This window comes from Armigeres subalbatus, chromosome 1 (assembly GCF_024139115.2).
Source record: "Armigeres subalbatus isolate Guangzhou_Male chromosome 1, GZ_Asu_2, whole genome shotgun sequence".
Lineage (NCBI taxonomy): Eukaryota > Metazoa > Arthropoda > Insecta > Diptera > Culicidae > Armigeres > Armigeres subalbatus.
The window spans coordinates 51,806,825-51,827,826 of record NC_085139.1 but is presented as its reverse complement, the minus strand read 5'-3'; the positions used below and the strand labels follow the sequence as shown (position 1 = coordinate 51,827,826).

General features: G+C 39.3%; 1 protein-coding gene across 5 annotated transcripts in view; it reads left to right on the top strand.

Moving 5' to 3' along the window:
- The first annotated feature begins 418 nt into the window (after positions 1–418).
- Positions 419–21,002, top strand: part of LOC134225369 (cGMP-specific 3',5'-cyclic phosphodiesterase) — a 278,804-nt gene continuing 258,220 nt past the window's right edge. For 2 of the 5 annotated variants that reach the window (XM_062705395.1, XM_062705387.1), the window contains exon 1: positions 506–1,365. Coding sequence is in view for 1 of the 5 variants with exons in the window: in XM_062705430.1 (XP_062561414.1) it covers positions 432–631 (200 nt within the window). In the remaining 4 variants the exon portion in view is untranslated. Of the gene's footprint in view, positions 1,366–21,002 lie in introns of all 5 variants that reach the window. The other 3 variants (XM_062705430.1, XM_062705446.1, XM_062705402.1) reach the window with 3 other exon arrangements.

The window sequence follows — 21,002 nt, the reverse complement described above, 5'->3', positions numbered from 1 at the left end:
TTCCATACGCAAACCTTGCAAGGACGTTCCGCATCATTTAACCACCCACAGTACAAACGTGTAAAAGGTACCAAGCGCCTCCTTCGGTTCACTTCATAACTACCGCCGTTCGTCTCTCCAGCCGACCAAAATCATTTCCAATCGTGCGTTCGAAACAAAAACAACCACCTTCATGTGTTTGCGTAACTCGCAATCGTCGCGTCGCCTTGCCACATGTAAAAATGCACTGTGGGGAGCGAAAGAGAGCTCTCACCCAAATTCTGAGAGCGGCTACGGCGTGGAGCGTCGATGGGTGGTGGGTGGCCTGGCACGGCGATGGAAGCTTATCAGCTTGATGATCTCTGGGGTTGGTTGCCCGCAACGGCGAACACGACCACCCGAATGAATGAAAAAAAATCCTGCACATAACGACGTCGACGACGGCGAGGACGATGCTAGAATATGTTCCGTACGGGCGACTATCAGAACTTCGGCAACGTCCGTGGGAGCTCCCAATTGGGACGTTCGTTCAGAAGCAGTTCAGTTTCGGTGTCGAAAGGTTCTCCTTGTCGAACTTTGCTCCCGGGCTTTCGTGCTGCATCACTTCTAGAAGGAATTTGTGGAAAAAGTGCGACAGGGTCTGTTTAATCCTGTAAGTGCGAGAGTGTATGTGTGCGTACGCAAGAGACCGAATGCTTTTCTTGTTGGGGCTGCCCTGAGGAAAATCCAGCCTTTGTGTGTAAGATCCGGGACTGATTTAGGTTATTGGATTTGGGAATTTGGCTGATTGCAGAATTCGATTTTTAGGGCTCATGACAGGTATTTCAGTGTCAAATGTGCAAAGTAGTGAAAATGTGAGCTTCGTTTCGGTGATTGTCGGTTGAAGAAGCCTTCGAGCGTCAGATTTATCGGGTCAATTGTGTGCGGGAAGAAAAAGTTAGATAAGAGTCCAACAACTGAAGTAAAAGTTGTCGCACAGTTGCAGACTTCAAACCGTTTCTCGGGAAAGTCGACAAGTGGCGCAAACGATATCGTGTCGAACATATAAGTAGATAGACCACCGCGACAATCCGAGGTGCTGCAAGAAGGAAAATTTTCGCCCTAACTTTGAATCAGTTCCAGAAGCGAGAAGAAAGTGAAACAAACAGCGAGTTGTTTTCTTTGTGTTTCGAGAAGGCGACGAGTTCTGCTGAGAGTGACGGAAAAACAACAAATTGTTTGGAAAGTGTGGTTTCGGGGTAAACAGGTCCGATGCTGAAATCTGTCTAAGTAGCGTGGTACAAAGAATCGGCAAGAGCAGCTATAGCAAACAACGTGACAAGCGAGCGCAAAAACATTTGCAATAGCGTTGTCAATCCGGGAAGCCGAGAGCTGAGTTAAATGAACGTAAGTAGTTAGAGGATAAGTGTCAATCACAATATAAAATAGAGACGTATTGGAGCTACTAGTTGATCCTCGGCATTATGGGTGGAGATGGAGATATTCCGTGTCGTCGTTGGAAAGTTCTGAATAAATAATCGCTTTCCTTAGGGCTTACGGGAAGTATCCAGAGTTGACGTCAATTACCGTCAGCTAGATTGGATTGATTGATGCGAAACTTGACAGAAAAGTAAATTCCATAGGATCGATAAATATATTAGCGCAAAGTGTGCTTACGACTCAATCCACGAATAGAAAAATCGTGTAGTTTGTATGCTTTAGTATATGACTAAAAGTGTGGCCGCGTGTTCCACTACAAAAACGTTAGGAAAAAGAAAAATGTAACTACAAGACGAGCTAGCCTTGGGCTGAAAGTCTCGCTAGTAAAGACAAAAAAATGCAAATATAAATGAGAGTGGCGTAATATTTTGTTGAGAAACTTAACTTTTCGAAAGATCGAAGTAATATACAGATGTAATTTCTATTCAAGTTCAGGACAGACTCATATTAGTTTTTGAAATATGAATGGAAATTTTTATGCAATAATGTGTTGATAGTTTTATTTGTCAAACGATTTCTTCAGATTCTCAAGGTCGAGAAGTTCGGAAATCGAACCAAATTTCGCAGCGTGGTACTGAGCGTGATAGAAATAAATTGTGACTGAACAAAATAATTTGGTTTTAATAGTCACAATCAATAAAATAGGATAATAATGCGACTGCCTGGAGCTTCAAATGGAGCCAATTGATTGAGACTAATTCCCTTATTTTAACCAATATATATATATATTTTTTTAAATTCTTTATTAGTGAAACGAATTTAAAAGTTAAATAAACTATTGTCGTTTTAACTTTTGGATACTCCAGTCAATGGGATGCGTGTCCCCAACATAAAAGTGGGCCGCTGGTACATGGGGAAGCACAAAAACTTCACCCAATCAAGTAGGATCAAAGTGATAAATGTATTAAGACCCCAATCAATTGTGCAGAAGCCGGGCCCGATTGGTTGCGTCCCGTTTTCCGCAACGCGCTTGAAGCCTGTAAGGAGATTGGCATTGCATGGGAAACACACATATTTGCACATTTTTGCTCCCAGAGGTTTAAATTCATCGTAAAATGCGAGACTTACAATTGTGTTCAACCTAAAAAATGTCCGTAGAAAGTTATAACGGTTCAAGATTAGTTTTCCAGATTGTTAGCAGAAAATCAATTCTCCGCAACTATCTATGATTGTAGTAATATTAAACCTTCCCCCTTGCTCGTCAGGATATTTAATATGAGAAACCATTTACCGATAAGATTAATTATTTCGGATAAGATATCCAAAAAGTTTCAGTTTCTAGATAGCTGGGCAGTGTTTTCACATTTTTGGCATTTGTTTGAAACAATCAATGCTTAAACTGTTAGGCATTGAAGACTGTGCTCGATAAAATGGTCAACAATAAAGGAGGTTTCTAGGTCTACTTTATTGGATTATTGGATTTCCTCTCTATGACTGAATGCCCGCGCTTTTCCGTTGACACCTCTCATGAGGTTTTGTATAAAAGCGGGCCGACTTTTTTCGATACTTTTATCCACTGTTCCATCAAATCCAACTTGTTCCCGAATACCTTAGGTGTTTTCCGGAGTTTGGCATTCAAAATGGCCGATTCATGAAATTAGTACAAAATAAGAATTACCGGAATAGTGTTAAGTAGAAAATAAATATCAATTTTTGGTGACGTTTTGGGATTCGCGTTTTTGCCTTTCTCGTATACTAACTATACGTAAAGGCTATATGATCACTCCAAAACCGGACTTTTGATAGAAGGCTCGGAGACCCGTAGTGTTACAGTCGAGTGTTCGATGACTCGATGACTCGATGTTATATGACTCGATATCGACTCATGGAAACATATTATTCCATACTAAAAAATGTTTTCTGGGTTACTGTGATGGTCCCTCGAAAGAGCTTTCCAAGGTTTTGCTACTCCACATTTCGATTTTTCCATGAGTCGATGGTCCCTTCAATATCGTATATACCAATCGACTCAGCTCGACGAATTGAGGTGATGTCTGTTTGTGTGTATATATATGTATGTGTGTTTGTATGTGTGTATATGTACAAAATTTTGTAGACATACTTTTTAAAACTTAGCATTGGCCGAATTACTCGCAACAAGTTCCATTCGACTGAAAATCCTTTCCCATTGTTTGCTATTGAAAATTGGCTAGATTGGACTTTTTGGTCAGAAGTTATGGCCAAAATACTATTTTCTATGCGCAAAACACGCTAAAAATACTCACTCGTATTTTCAGTATTTTTTTTGCACGAGAAAGGCACCAACACCGCTAGGTGAATTAATCAGGTTTTTATTTTACTTAACTTAAGTGATTTTTTATCATTATTACAATTTTATCACTAGGTGAGAGGGCTTAGTATAGTATACTAAAAATTATCCTTCTCTGTTGTGGTGCAAATGCGTTTCAAACTTTTGTTAGATGAAGGAATGTCGTGTGTCATCAGGTATCAGGCTTTCTCATCACGCGCCTGACGGAAAAAGGAAGTGAACAAAAAGGAAAGGAATATGGATGGGAGAAAAATGGGAAGTTTGGGAAAGGGGCCCTTGAAGAGGGCAAACAATGTATACAACACGTACAAAAGCTCATAGCTCCTTACCACAACGGGTTATGAACAACAGGAACACTTTGCAGGTTCAAGTTTCTGTAGTCAATTTAACTTAGTAAGTGTTTATCAAATATTTGGAAACGCATTTGCGCATAAACTGGGCAGTTACATATCAGAATAAGAAAAGTTCCACAATCGGATTCACAGCCATCACCAACAAATGATTCAACACGTTGAATATTTGCCATATGATAGTTTAGTCGGCAGTGACCTTTCAAGGCCTTGGCTAAGACACTGCAATTGTTGGCTTGACAAACGGATTGCTAGGGATTTGACTATGCGTCCAATTTGGGAATCTCGAGCTCATTCAGTAGCCGCTAGGTTGCGAAGGCCGACGGAGGTCTTTCGCAGCTTAGTTGGTTAAAGCACCAGTCTGGCGTACTGAGGGTCGTGGGTTTGAGTCACATCGAAGGGAAAGTGGTTCCGGTGTTGAACTTAATCTAGAATTAAAAAAACATCTTTATAAGAATTAAAAAAAGGGAAAGTGGTCACCTCCAATACATTTTTCAAATCAATATCTTCACATAATGAGTTTTCACATATGAGTTTTCACATCATTAATACTAACGGAGATGGCTCAGGTCCCAGTTGGTTGAACGGGATCCCAGTTGGTAAAACGCAAGGTCTGCGAAGAAACATTAAACTGATCAAAATATATGTAGCGTAGCGATAGTCAGATATGGATTCCTCATCTGACACATGCCAATTCGTCATCTCGTGACTGATTCTATTGGAGCAGAGCGTTATGTCTAATACTTCTGCTCTATTAGATATCATAAAGGTTGGGCGATTGCCTATGTTAACTAAACCAAGTTCAGTACTACTTAAGTATTCCATCAAGCTGGAGCCTCTCAGATTGATACCCGAGCTACCCCAGATGATGTGATAGGCATTAGCGTCACTGCCGACAATTAGCGAAAGGCCGTTTGAAGTGCAATAAATGACAACTTGTTTGAAAGCATCCGTAGACGATGTTTCATTATGTGGTAAATAAACCGAACAATAGACATATTTTCTGACGGGCGTTCCACCAGTTGCATCAATTGTGACAGCACATACATCTCTGGTTGTTAGTTCAAAGATAAGTGTAGCAACGATATAGCGCTGTTAACAAGTACACATGCTAGCGGCATTGATCGAATGCTTGCCATTTCTTTACTGAAAGCAGCAAAAACCGGTTTCACTAGGTTACCTAGGTAGAAACTACCTATGCGAAAATAGGGTTCCTGTACCAAAGCCACTTAAGATTTGCCATTTTGCATAAATCTCTAAAGATGAATCGTTGCTGTTCTTTTATGCTGAAGATTGATTTGAGCTATCTTAACTGTAGCTATTGCGAATTAAGATAATACACTCCACAACTTGAACATTTATGTGAACAGCATCGATGAAACCAAGTCGATATCATATCAAGAACGTCAAAGTCGAAATACAGAGTACACTGTGAAAAACGCATAAAGCGAATCCATATAGGTGACAATTTTATGAAAAACTAAATAAAAACATACTCATAATCCCATTCTTATTTAACCTCAAGTTGAGATTAAATAAGAGTAGCCGATTATTCCGGAGAAGCAAAAAGTCAACTACGCCATAGCTCCGGTTAGCGCAGTAAGGGCTCAATACTGTGAAGGGTGCCCTGGTGCTTCACAGGCTCCGTTAGCGGTTGGGTTTTTATTAGACCCCCCTAACCATTCATTCGTAGGCACGGTAAGCATAAAGCCGCATGACACCAAGAATTAGGGGTCACCTGTATGGTGGACTACTACAGGTATACCTCGATTATATGGATTTTTTCGATGCATAAAAGTCCATATAATCGAATTTTCCATATAATCGAGGCAAATTTTTTTCTCTAAATTTGTGTTACACGATGAAATAAGTCTTAAAAGTTGAAAGAAAATATCCATATATTGCCTTATAGTCTAATCCTCATGTTTGGGCTCATGACAACTCAGAAGATGATGATTTTTTATAAGAACGTAACCTTTTTCCAGCCGCTAGTTTCTAAGATTACTTTAATAATGAAGACTTCGTCAAGCTTAATGTGAGCACACTAACATACTTGTTCACAAATTCTAACTACAGTGCCTTCCTGTTTCAGCAACAAAGCAAACACTGAGTGGTAGAGAAAGCTATATGTTCGATTCAAAAACAAGCTTTATATAGAAGGACTGACATTTGTCAATTTTTTATTTGATCGCAGCAAATTGAAACCGGTTGAAAATTTTGTCCTATTGTATCCTATTGAAAATTGGCCGAATTGGACTATGGGCTAGGAAGATATGTCCAAAATGTATTTGTTTATGCAAAAATCGCGTAGAAACAGTCTCTCTTTTCTGACACTTATCTTTAACAGGTTTCCTTGCAACAAGTTGCATTTGATTAATATTCTTAAAATGAATTTAAATGAATGTAAATAAGGGGCTCCATCCACGTATCAGTGTCATTTTCACAAGAACCAATTGACATTTTCCGTCAAAAATGTATCCCATTTTATTGTCTCAGTAAATTCTTTGACTTATTTAAGTTCAACTTTTTCACAGGACTCATATTTTTAGAAGCTTGTAACTATTTTTAGAATCGGATTGGAATAAAAATAGAAAAAGTGCCGTTTGAAGAATTGGAATTGGCCTTATTTTATTTAAAAATCGGGCGAATGTTAGGCCAAGCTTGGAAACCAGCACTTTTCGTCAAAAAGTAAGGCATCAAAAAGTATGGGTTCTTTGGAAAAGTTGACCTCAAAAATTGAAGAGTCGATTGAGCGGATAAAAATTGTTGACGGGAAAGGCCAATTGCACAGTGCTAAATGGAATATAATTGTAAAATGGTTGGATGTAAAATAAATTGTTATGGCTATTTTGAACTGTGTTCGTATATTGAAGCAGGGCTGTATTTTGCAACGGGTTTTAAATTCAAAAAGACCTGTGGGTACATACTTTTAAAACCGCTTTTTAGTTTAAGTTGAAGAGCATATTCAATATTTTGTCGTCAAAATTCAATCCTATCTATCAAGTTTCTAAAAAAAAAATAATAATCCAAAGTCGTACTTCCAATACGATTGGCAAACTTCTTTAGCTCTAGAGCACGCGCGCTGTTGTATTTTGAACAACGCTAACGAAAAACACATCGCTCACATTACTAAGGGTATGCGATAACACACTTTTTCCTAACGAAACGAAACGAAACGAAATTTAAAATGTCTATGTTGATTCGGATCCAAACGAAACGAAATATAGATTTACTTTCGAGACTTCGAAACTATGCGAAATCAAGGTTCATTTAATTCGAAATTTTTCGAAACGAAACGAAATTTTAATTTTTTTCCGCGGAATTTTTATTAAATTGGTTCTACATTATGTACGCAATTCTGATTTCACTTTTTGAAAGTCAAATAACGGTTTTGCGACCAATAGAGTTATAATAACAGAAGAGGCAGTCGGTGATAAATCATCGCATTCTCGCTGCATATACTGTTCATGATCGCATTTTTGTTCATTTTGTAAAAAGCCTGTGAATCGTTCAGAAAACTCAATTTACTGCATCTAATCCCACGACAATAAAATAGGCTTTACTATCTTGCCTATCTGTGGTATGCTAGGAAAGATTGAGTTTGTGGGGAGGATTGAAAATAGATTTACAAAATCAACCAAAATGCAAATGTTACAAATATGCGATCATGGGCAGTATACCTTTGGCGATAAGGCCAGCATTTGTGCCGTTTTCAAATTAATTAAAAGTGAAGCGTGTGCTTCCGAATATGATCACTTTTATATCAGTTTTATTTCAGTAAGTATAACAAAATATATAAATTGTGGAATTTTCCACATATTGTTTTTCATATTGTTTTGTCGGCGTGGTTTTATAGTATTGAGCTAAGTCAAAATTAGAAAATGAAAGCTTAAATTTATTATTTTAATTAGTGGGATACTAAATTATGTATCTACATCTGCCAGGCGCATACACAGATAGAGAAAATGTCATTGTTGGTAGACATTTTCGACCTAACAACCGTTTTGGGCAAACGTTCAATTCGACTAGGTGGAATTAAAAAATGGCTTTCGTCAGAATGACTTTCGGTAAAACGACGGAAAGAATCCGTTTGGCCGTAGACCACAAGGCCGAAATGTTTTTGGCCGAATATGTAGTTTGGTCGAGGCTTTTCTGGTCGAAAATGTCATTTAGACGAAATGGACATACGGCCGTAAATTTCATTCGGTCAAATTGATGCTATGGCCAAAAAAGTAACTTGTCTAAATAGATCATTCAACCGAAAATGGCGTTTGCCGAAATGGTCGTTTGGCTGATTTTTTTAACTTCACTTCAACTTTACTTTAACTTTAACTTTACCGTGAATTTTGAAATGATTCCAGTCCTCCACCGTTGGCTTAAAATTTCATTTGGTCATACGGCCGAAAATGTCGTTCGGCCGAACTGATCCTTTCTTGAGCTTGAGCTTGAGCTTGATTGACTGCTCGTAGTTGCTACTCCATTATGACCAGATCAGCTGTTCTTGCACAGGGAACCAACAGATGTTTGCTTGGGACTAGCACACATCTTCAATGTACAAGAACTGGTGATCTCATTTGTTAGGTCATACTGGCGCCTGCCACGTCAGAATGCAAGTCAATGTAGGGAAGGGGGAGGAAATGATGATGCAATCACTCGCCCACTGCAAGCCGAATATACCTCTGCACTTGCCACGAGTTCATGCGGAATTTGTTGGAATTTCTGGGTTAGGTTGGAGAGGCAGAGGTCCGTCTTGGTTAACGAGCTGCCAATGTGATAGATAGGAGAAGGTAACTGATGGAATTTCTAATTGGATGTAGGAAACAAGCTCTATAAGTTCATTTCCAATTCTAGCAGATTACTGTTAGAATACTCAAATTGAAGGTATAGGAATAGTAATGGAAACGGTATGGAAGTCCATTTCCAGTTCTAGCGATTGCTAGAACATGAGAAATAAAGAGAAAGATACAAAGTAGGAGAATGGAACGGACCTGGGATTGAATTCACGACCTCCTGCGTATGAGGCAGAAGCAGTAGCCATATGGTTACCAAGCCCGCTTCGAAACAAGAGAGACCACGCACTGAACTGATTAATTTTATTACCGGCCGCGCAATGCAGAACACAATAATTCGGCCGACCGCGCGATCGTTCTGCTGTCCGAAACATGAGAGATCACGCACTGAACTGATTATTTTTATTACCGGCCGCGCAATGCAGAACACAATATTTCGTCCGACCACGCGATCGTTCTGCTGTCCGAAACATGAGAGATCACGCACTGAACTGATTATTTTTATTACCGGCCGCGCAATGTAGAACACAATAATTCGGCCGACCGCGCGATCGTTCTGCTGTCCGAAACATGAGAGATCACGCACTAAACTAATTATTTTCATTACCGGCCGCGCAATGCAGAACACAATATTTCGTCCGACCACGCGATCGTTCTGCTGTCCGAAACATGAGAGATCACGCACTGAGCTAATTATTTCCTTTTTCGGCCGCGCAATGCAGAACACAATATTTCGTCCGACCACGCGATCGTTCTGCTGTCCGAAACATGAGAGATCACGCACTGAACTCTGTCGTTCGGCCGAACTGATCCTTTCGTCGAAAAAGTCGTTTGACAGAAAGGCCATTTTATCGAAAATGCTCAACCGTGTGCCCAACAAACAAACAGATATCCCGGCATAAATTACCTTTGTTAAGTGGCTTTCGGTAAACTATTTGCAGATTTCAAGCAACTTTGGCAGATATCTCAATAAAAAAATGTTTTCTGGGAATTGGCTGTGTGGATCTTGGTAAAAGTTTAACAAATTGCTGAGATCTACCGCATTTTTAATCAAATGACCTATACGCCGAAAAGACCTGTTGGGCAAACGGTTTTTTTCTGCCAAATTTCGAATCAATAACCGTTTCGCTCAAATATTAATTTCTGCTAAATGGAATTCAGTAAGATGACTTTCAGCGTAACATGTTTTTCGGCTAAATAGCTTTCCGTCGAATGACTCTCGGTCAGGGATTGAATCCTAAAGAGAAAAAGCAAGTCTCTCACTTATCATCTCTGTATACATATACGAAACTTTTTTCGCAAGCTGTCATGATAGAGAACTGATTCGGGATGTTATACCCCATGATAAATTTCTTTTAGAAAGCTCCAAATGTGGGGAGCACTGGCTCTGATGATGCATTTCAACTTGTTCTACACAGCTCTGCAGTAACCAACACGTAAGGAGCGAAAACAAAGCGAAAATCACCATTTTTCTGTGGGGGCTGCCTATCCGATTCTGTTTTTTCACACTTGTGTACAGGTTTGATAAATTTGTTATCATGGCTTGTTATGATTCGGAACAGTTTTGCCTCTCTTTTATCGTTGTTCGTTATCTATTGAGAGCGATTTCTGCAAACCCTGCTCTCGGTCAAACGACCCTTCCTCTTTATTATTTCATTATTTCCCGTGAAATTCTTATGGATAATACAAAAGTATTACCGAAGAAATCTTAAGAAACTCCCTTAATTTTCCAAAAAAATATAAAAGAATTCCGTGGGACTTCCTAAGAATTTCTCATGGAAATTCCAAACAATTTTCCTTTAAAATCCAAAGAATTTATTAAATCTACTTTTGAACAGTTTTCCGTCGAAATTCCGGAAAAAAAATCCCGTAAAAATTTCAGGGAGTTTTTTATGAGAAGTCCTTCCCGCGTTTCCTGCGGATATTTCGAAGAAGCTTCCATACAAAAGTTGTTACGAGGGGAGCGTGGGGGTCCGAAATCGGCAAAATTAGCATTACATAATTTGAGAACGAACCCTAATGTACGTCTGCGGCGCCGGCCCAGATAACGTTTTTCCAAAACATTCAAATGGAATTTATTTTAAAATTTTGCACGGGAACTAGTTTAAAGTTTCCACTTTTTTTTGAATGAATCGCAACGCTTGCCCTGACTCCACCATCCCACTATAGCGTTATGTAATTTGTGAACAGCCCCTTAGATTGCTACGACTATATTCAAAAGATTCTCCCGTAGATGTCTTGAAAACGCCTCGAAAAAAAAATCGAATACAATAGAAAAACGCCACGCCGATCCACGCCGCCGCCGCCACTGGCTAAAATGGCTATCGGAGTGACGCCGAAAACACCGCCACCGCTGATCAAAATTATGACAAACGCCGCCGCCGACGATTTTCGGACCAGCATACACCTCTAAGCACAGTTCACCAATTAAATAATATTCTTGGGATACTAAAAAGTTATTCTTATTGAATACTTGCTGCGTAGTTTCCAATTCATGACCAATAACGATGCTGGTCACGTGCTTACAGTCGATTTAGGATTAGGAGAGGAAAATTAGTTTCACACTCATTGTTATATAAGACCGAGGAATGCTCTGTATCTCCGTGAGCGTAACGGGAAAGGAATCGTTGGTTAGTAGAGAAGGTAATTCATGTGAAGCCCCTTGGTAACCGACTTAGTATACTAGCCTTACTATACTTAGTATAATAGCCCTGTTTGTCTGTCCGGTAACTAGCCAACCAGATGCAGCACGCGGGGAAATTCTCACAAAAAAATAAAATATTTGACACTCTTTTTTACTATCAGATGCAGAAAACAAAACCAGTGACATCCTTAGACAACCAGACACAGCATTTGATGGAAAAAATCACAGACAACAGACGTTGAAAATTTTGATTTTTGGAAAAAAAAAATTGAAAAAAAACACTTGCTACGGGCGCTACTGCGCCCACAAATAAACTAGTTTATTATAAACGAAGTTATTTTGAAAACAAGAAGACGAGAACTGTGTTTTAAGTCAATCCAACGCAAGATCAATGTACTTCGTTTAATTAGCTTCTACAATACGATCGATTCCGCCCTAAATATTTTTGTGCTCTTCGATGTAGACATGAATTTTATAACTTCGCGTTCTCCCACACTGTCTGGCGTGATCGGCATCTACAAGATCGATTGTGCACTGGTTAAACAAATTTCTGCTACGCCGCCGCTAGCTGCCGTCCCATGACCAGTAGCATCATGATCGATTCCGCATTCATATTGTACAAATAGTAAAAAATATCACAAAATATAAATTTGAATCTTGGAAACCTAAAGTTTTGAAAACAACTTAACGATTTTGTTCAGCGGCGCAGCAATTTTTTTTTGATAATATAAAGAATGGTAAATTTGCTTCGAAATTCCGCAGAATTCCGTTAAATTTCGTTAGCAGCTAATTTTTTCTAGCGAAATTTTTGTAATTTTACGAAACGAAACGAAATCAAGACATGAGATTTCGCCATGCTCAAATTCCGCGAAATTCCGCGGAATTTTGTTTCGAACCACCTGAAACGAAATTTTTCGAAATACCGCATATGCTTACACATTACACAGCATGAACGAGTTTGCATGAGCGTTTCAGGATCACGCTTCGCTGAACGGTTCAGCAACAATTGATTTAAGAACTGCTAACAAGAACATTCTAGAGATATTCAATTTATCTTCCTAGCGTTAAGCGTCGATATAATCCTTAAGCCTTGTGCTGAACAAATGTGAATACCAGGATATTCGACAACATTTATTTAAACATAAAGACTGCTTGAAGATTTTTCAGTTTTTTACATTCAAATCATTATTAAGTTCGTCCAGAAGAAATAATGCCAGGTTTGAAAACCATTTGAAACTTTATGTATCACATATTGAAATAAACTCTTCGAGTTTTGTGGATGTGCCTAAAAAATCAGTCTCAGTGGGTTCGATTTGCTGGATGTTAATTTAATGGATCATCCGCCCTTTTATACTTAATTCCATGCACCAAAAGCAGAAAAAGGTTGGAAGCAAAGATCTAACAGCTAAATATGGCAATCTCATCTCATCACTTGCTCTGCATACTGTCAGACTGACATTTTACTTCACGTTTGCAGAGATCACCAAAAATACGCGTTATTTTTCACCACCTATTTGTAAGGACGTGGCCGTGGCTGTTGCGGACTAAAGAATTGTATATTTATCATTATATGCAATGAAATTTGCAACGCGAAAATGGTAAATCAATCAAATCAATCGAACATATGACTCAGAGTGCACTTCCATATATAACATCAAAACATGCCTTGCGGGCCTTTATTTGCCCCAATGTACCTTAATAAATATAGAATCAATGCAAAATATGACTTACAATATTGAACATCGTTTTAAAACCCCAAAACCCAAAAAAAAAATAAGCGAAAAAAATGTCCATATAATCGAGGTGAAAAGTCCATATAATCGAAGTCCATATAATCGAGGGTCCATATAATCGAGGTACACCTGTACCATTTTTTGCTACTTATCTAATACATGCATTCATCTCTTGGACTAGGTGTTCCGAAACTTCACAAATGTTCCAAATTTTACAAAATATCATATGTGATTGGACAATCAAACTCGAAATCAAATTTAATCCTCTGCCCAATGCTCCGGAAACCAATCTCCAAGTCAATTAATTTAATTTCTGTTGAATTCAATTCCTCCTAGAGGTATGCATCACCGCTGCCGACATTTTTGCATCGGCGCGCCACTGCTTAAAATCTGCCACGCCGGTTCAAATCTGTAGAAAACCGTGAAAACCGTAGAATTTCCGTGAAATTTTGAATTATTTCCCGTGGAATTTTGGAATAGTTTCCTCCGTTATTGCTACTACTTCAATGAAATTCATTAGATCATTTCGATAAAGTCTTGCAGTCGATTAAAAAATCTGGGAAAATCCTAAAAAACAATCAAACAAGTGAATTTGCACAGAGCTTCTGTATAAACTTTTTCACGAAGTCCGTCCAGTTATTTGGTTTCGCCGACGACATTGATATCATGGCACGTAACTTTGAGAGGATGGAGGAAGCCTACATCAGACTGAAAAGCGAAGCTAAACGGATTGGACTAGTCATCAACACGTCGAAGACGAAGTACATGATAGGAAGAGGCTCAAGAGAGGTCAATGTGAGCCACCCACCACGAGTTTCTATCGGTGGTGACGAAATCGAGGTGATTGAAGAATTCGTGTACTTGGGCTCACTGGTGACCGCCGATAACGATACCAGCAGAGAAATTCGGAGACGCATAGTGGCTGGAAATCGTACGTACTTTGGACTCCGCAAGACGCTCCGATCGAATAGAGTTCGCCGCCGTACCAAACTGACTATCTACAAAACGCTTATAAGACCGGTAGTTCTCTACGGACACGAGACCTGGACGATGCTCGTGGAGGACCAACGCGCACTGGGAGTTTTCGAAAGGAAAGTGTTGCGTACCATCTATGGTGGGTTGCAGATGGCGGACGGTACGTGGAGGAGGCGAATGAACCACGAGTTGCATCAGCTGTTGGGAGAACCATCCATCGTTCACACCGCGAAAATCGGAAGACTGCGGTGGGCCGGGCACGTAGCCAGAATGTCGGACAGTAATCCGGTGAAAATGGTTCTCGACAACGATCCGACGGGAACAAGAAGGCGAGGTGCACAGCGGGCAAGGTGGATCGATCAGGTGGAGGACGACTTGCGGACCCTCCGCAGACTGCGTGGTTGGCGAAGTGCAGCCATGAACCGAGCTGAATGGAGAAGTCTTTTATGTGCAGCACAGGCCACTCCGGCCTTAGTCTGATGATAAATAAATAAATTCTGTATAAACTGTTTTCCAAAAAAAAAAATCAAAAATAAAAAAAGTCTTCGTAGAATTTTGGTATACCCCCCTGTCCCCCTTCGTAGACTAATGTAGACTTTTTCGAAACCCCTTCCTCCCCCTCAAGAGTCTACGTGGTTTATGGACAGCCCTTAATTACTTGGACTGGTGAAAATCTAAGTAATTCAGAAATTTCAATTTTAATCTCATCCAGTGATTCATCATCACTGGGGAGACCTTTCAAGACGACTTTGAGCAATCGCTCAGTTTTGTCGTCATATGTGAAGAATTTATGGCGCTTCTCAGTTAAATACTGAAGAAGACGTTTGCGATTGTCAAAGGATCCCGGCAAAACGCGGCAGTCACCCTTCCTTGCAATCTGAAATGAAACCTTGATCCCCTGAAGGTTACTCAAAATTTCATTCCGAAAGCCAGAAAACTCGGCAACAGATACCACAATTGGCGGAATCCTTTGCTTTTTCGCATGAATCGAATCACCTGGGCTAGAGGTAGATTCGATTTTCTCAAATTCGTTATTAATCAAATCGAACTGATTGCTCAGTTCGATAGGAGAAGAAATAATGTCTACGTTTGAGTTGGAAGAAATATCTGAAGTCTCCAGCTTCCTTCTATTTTTTCCGTGCTTGGGCAGGGCGGTCTTGAAACCTTGTTTCTTTGAAGGAAGTGGAGAATTCAGAGACTCCCCCTTCCTCTTGTTTTTATTAATGCTCATTGTTGAGCGTGGAGACGTGACCATCTAAGAGGTTTTTTCCCAGAACGTGTCCCTGCAGGATTACCACCACTTGTCGGAATTTTGCTTCCGCATACGGGTCCAACGTAAAACGAAGGCACGGGTCTTTGCAAAGATCGTAACGGGATCAGTGGGTACAAATAGCGCTAAGAAGCACCGTTGAAATTAAAATAGCTACGGGTAGTATTAAAAACTTCCTTCCGCAACGAGAGAAAAGAACCGCACAGCACGAAAGCACGATGCGGTCAAAAAAAGGCAGATATTGAATAATATTATCTGCTTACCATGACCGAGAAAAGAATACACTTAATCTTTACATAAGTTCTGCTAAGAATGCCGACATGTTGTTTGTTGATTCTGTTGTTGGCGCTGCACTATTGAAAGGTGGTTCGCCAGCGATTTGTATGGGATAATCAAGAGTCTCAATAATAATATAATCATATAATCAATCTTGTACTTAAAAGTCTTTGCTTCCAGTCTTGACAACCACTTGTTGTGTCGTTCTTTTGTGTACTGCAGGTAGATTTACGTGAAGACTTGGTTATCGTTCGCCATCTCTAGGTTGCTTTTTCCAGTCGTGTCTGGAGCATGAAGCTGGTTGACAAAACCCCGGAAGCACGAACCGTTTTGAATTGACAGACATGGAAAGGAAATAAAAACCTCAAAAAGTAAGGCAAGCTCAGGCAACAGGCGACACCGATTTCTAATCTCGAAATGTCAGTTTGCGGACCCACATCACATGATTTATTCGGAGACATTTGTAAAAGTTTTTCGATTTTCCTACAAAGCGCACTTCTTTTTCTAATTTTATACATTTCCATTAAATCGAATAGAGGACGGATCATGAATGGGACCGTAATTGGAATCGTCACTGGTGGGCAAATAACGGCTAAATAGGGAAATCCGGCTGGGTGGGTGACTCTATAAATAAATTCACATCTCTGAGAAATTCCCATTTCTGTAACGTTCCTAGAATTGCCCAGCACTACCTTCGGTTTGATTGCTGTAAACCGAGCTGCTCGCCACACAGAGCAAAGGACTGAGGGCCGGAAAACAGGATTCAATTATTTATATCCTGGTTTGCGTTCACTTTCCGAGCAGTTGAATCAAACGAGGCAAAACTGCAGCACCATAAATACACTTGGTTTCACAAATGTGCATAATTGAGAACGGTGTTAAAGAGTAGGCTTTTCTTGTTCGGTCAGTTTTAGAATAATAAGTAATGAAAACAAGTACGATCAAGTATTTTGTGTAGATGTGATTAAAAAAGTACGAAATTGAGCATATTTGTTGAATAAATGATTCCAGGTAGTAATGCGCTGTTGAGGTTAATTTTCCCTTAGATTTATGTTAGATGAACTAAATTAGAAGGGAAGATTTTGTTTAGATTTTGTTTGCTAAGACATCCTGCCATTTACAAACAAAAAGGAAACAATACATTTTATAATAAATAAAATAAAACAAAGAATTAGAATCATTGATAGAAAAAAAAGTTACTAAAATAATGAATCGGTAATAAGACTGTAGTACGCGAAATGAAAGTTACAGCTCAATGCCCAGTAAATATTCTCTCTAATATTCAGAAATTTCGAACAAAAAATCCAAACAATCTCGCCTTTACAAAATGGATTATAGCGCTTGATACGATATTGTATCTGACAGCTTATAGTCGTCATGCTCAGCGCAACAGTCCATCTCGACAGCAGGGCAGAGCTGTGCTCATTCGGTGAAACAATCACAATGTTCGATAAACTCAATAATTACACCTTCATACGTTTCAAACTAATACCCTGTCATGACACGGTAGATAAGCAACGGCGTACGGTTTATTTGAGTTCCATGCAGGATCCATCAGAGAGGCGATGGAGAGAAATTGAAACCAATTGTACCGATTGGTGTACTTTTCAACACCTGATGCTTCCGACAAAGCAGTGCCTGTTCCGTTTATATTGGTGTTTCATATATCGGTAAATATGAATGTGATCCCTTATGCTTCCAATGATATGTTAAATGCCGGTAGTTTTGCATGCATCGTTTGCTGCAGTATTTCTGTAGCCGTGCGAAACACGTTTAAAGATATTCATCGGTTATTCAATTATCGTCAGTACATCGAGTTCCTATACGAAATGGGAATATTGAATTTAAATTCTTTGGACTTTTAAATGTTGGAGACATGTTATTTTAAATAAATGATTTAGCTCGTCAGTAATGAACATGGCTCATGCTTCGATATTTTGGACATGTTAACAACAAATTCGACATTCATAAGATGTGCCTCCTTAGCCGTGCGGTAAGACGCGCGGCTACAAAACTAGACCATGCTGAGGGTGGCTGGGTTCGATTCCCGGTGCCGGTCTAGACAATTTTCGGATTGGAAATTGTCTCGACTTCCTTGGGCATAAAAGTATCATCGTGTTAGCCTCATGATATACGAATGCAAAAATGGTAACCTGGCTTAGAAACCTCGCAGTTAATAACTGTGGAAGTGCTTAATAAGCTGCGAGGCTGCTCTGTCCCAGTGTGGGGATGTAATGCCAATAAGAAAAGGAAGAAGAAGATGGCATATCACTCGATAAAATATAGATTTTATAATAACATATAATAACACCGGCATACAAAGAATACAGAGATTTTAAAAAATCTGAATAATCAATTTATTACACATTAATTAATCATTATGTGAATGCTGAGAATGAACTCAGTCAATAAATTGAATTGGAGCAAGAAAGAAGTTTTTTTCGGAGCAAGAAGAAGTTTTTAGTTTTTTTTTTCTCGTAAACAACTCAATATATTCTTTAGGAAATGCCTCGAGGAATTCCTCCGCAAGTTCATCCAGAAGTTTCTTCGGTCATTATACAAAAATAATTCCTAGGAAGTTCCTCATGGTATTCCTTCGAAAATTACTCGAAAAATCCTCCGGAAATGAATTCAGAAATTCCTTTAAAGAGGCAGTTCTAAGAATTATTTCGTTATTTCCTCGGGAATTCCTTCGGAACTTCCTCTTCAGGATTTCAATCAGAAATTCCTTTGGGACTCCTTCGATAGTTTCTTTAGAAAAATTCTCGGAAATACATTCGTAAAATACTTTGGAAATATTCTTAGACATTCTTTAAATTTGTTTTCGGAAACTCGGCATTCCTTTAGGAATACCGGAAACTTTAGGAAACTCCTAAAGGGATTGTTCCGGAAATTTGTTTGGGGATGGCTGAGGGAATGACTTCAAAACTTCTTACGAAATTTCTATCAAAAAGTCATTTTCGTAATTCCTTTGTGAATTCTTTTACGAGCTCCTTTAGAAATTTCCTCTGAAATGTTTAAAGGAATTCCTTTAGAAACTCATTCAGGAGTTCTTTTGAAAATCCCTTTGAAAATTCGTTCGAAAATACAGTTGATGCAAAGTATAAGATTGCTAATGTTGTTCCCGTTCGTGTCACCAATCTAGTTTGCTTAAGCCTAGCAGCTAAAATACCGATACTATAAATGTCAAACCGTTGTTCCTGATGAAACCAAACACTGCAACATGCTGGCCAACAAACGGCCAAGTAAAGCTCATTTAACCAAATTCTTGGATTTTTTTTTTCATTCGGGAATTTCTTTAAGGTGGTTATACAACAAAGCCACAAATCGGCCATCTTGGAAACCACGTGCTTTTTCTAGTGATTTTTCAAGAGCACGAATTGAGAGAACAACAACGCCCATGGAGATCGCAACATCTGTAGATCGTTTGATTACTCATGCTAAGAAATCGACTTTAATTTCAGCATTGTACAAAAAATATTACGCTGGTTTTGGACTTTTGATAACAGGAGTATAAAACCGTGTGGTGAATTTGAAATTCACCACATGGCTTGATTGTATAATCACCTTAAGAAAACTTTGGGAAACACCTTAAAGAGCTGTTCCGGATATTCCTAAAAAAATCCTTTAGAGATTTAGCATATAGCATAGCATAGCATAGCATAGCATATGTGATTGTACAAATCGTGGGTGGCTATACAATGCTCAATTCAAGCTCCATCTGGAATAAGGGCGAATGTCGCAAGAGAAGACTCTCCCCGTCGACCCCCCCCCCTTAAATAAAAGTGACAAGCAGCAGATCTCTCTGTGGTTTATCACTTCATAACGAAAGAAAACAATGCGAACTTGCATTCTGAGGTGATAAACTGCAAAGAAACTCCCTGCCTGTCATTTTCATTCAAATAAGGGGAAGTCGACGAAGAGAACCCTCTCCCGCGACACCCGCCCCCTCACCAGACAGAGCTTGAATTGAGCAATCCACTGTATATTGTCGCAAATTGGTACTTGGGATTAGTACCTTTTCCTATACAGTAGCAGTTGTACACCTGGCCACGTCCTTACAATCACGGAAGGAAGGGAAGGAATGTTATTTCAACATCTACTAGTGAAGATGCAGGGAACCCAAACTACCTTCATAGATGTCTCGGGAAGGAAAATTTGTGTTAGTGGGAAAGGTGAATAATAGGGAGCTCTATTCGACAATATAGAGCGTTTGTCAATAACAGTATATGCTGTAAAAGTAATAAAATATATTCATCAATTTACTTACGAACCGTCCTAAGTGAAAAACAAAACAAAACACAAAATTTCTGCAAATCGCGCGATCGTTCTGCCGTCCGAAACAAGAGCCAACACGCACTGAACTAATTAACTTTATTACCGGCCGCGCAATGCAAAACACAAAATTTCGGCAAATCGCGCGATCGTTCTGCCGTCCGAAACAAGAGCCAACACGCACTGAACTCAGCTGAAAGTCTCCTAATAAAGACACAAAAAACAAAACAAAAATCAGTAAGAAACAATTCTGACTATGCTTCATCCCCTTTTAAGCATGCCTTTTTCGTTAGATTTATATTTTATGGAGGCAATAAAGCCCAATGATACTGACGTTCGCCGCACTTTTCGGACGGGATGGACTGATCAAAATCCTAAAAAAAAATCCTTTAGAGATTTCTGCGAAAATTCCTTCACGATCTTCGGAAGTTTTAGTAAATTCCTTTTTCAGGAATTTTGACTGGATTGGTTGCTAGGGATAGTCGACTGGATATTCGGCTTTCAGTCACATGAAAATGTTGATAATTTCAAATCATTGCCATTGTTTCGTTCCGGGCGTTTGGATCATTGAACCTCGATGAAGACGGATCGAAATGTTAGCAATGATTTGAAATGTTAGCAATGATGTAACTGAGAGCCGATAATCCTCATTATTTAATAGATTCCTGCAGGAATTCTTTTGGAAATGATTTCCGGAATTCCTAGAGTCGATAAAAAACACTGAAGAAGTAGAAGACGAAATACGTATCTGTTGATACAATCAAAGTTGCTTATAGCCGAGTAAATGGAAGAATTGTAAAGACTTATTATACTGTCCTAAAGAAGACTCCTCCAGGTATTTCTCCAGGTAACTTTTTCGGTAATTCCTTCGGACATTTTAGTTTCTTTTGGCATCTCTTCTACAAATTCCTTTGAACCTTCAGAAATTCCTTTTGAATTTCCGAAATTGCTCCGGGAATCAA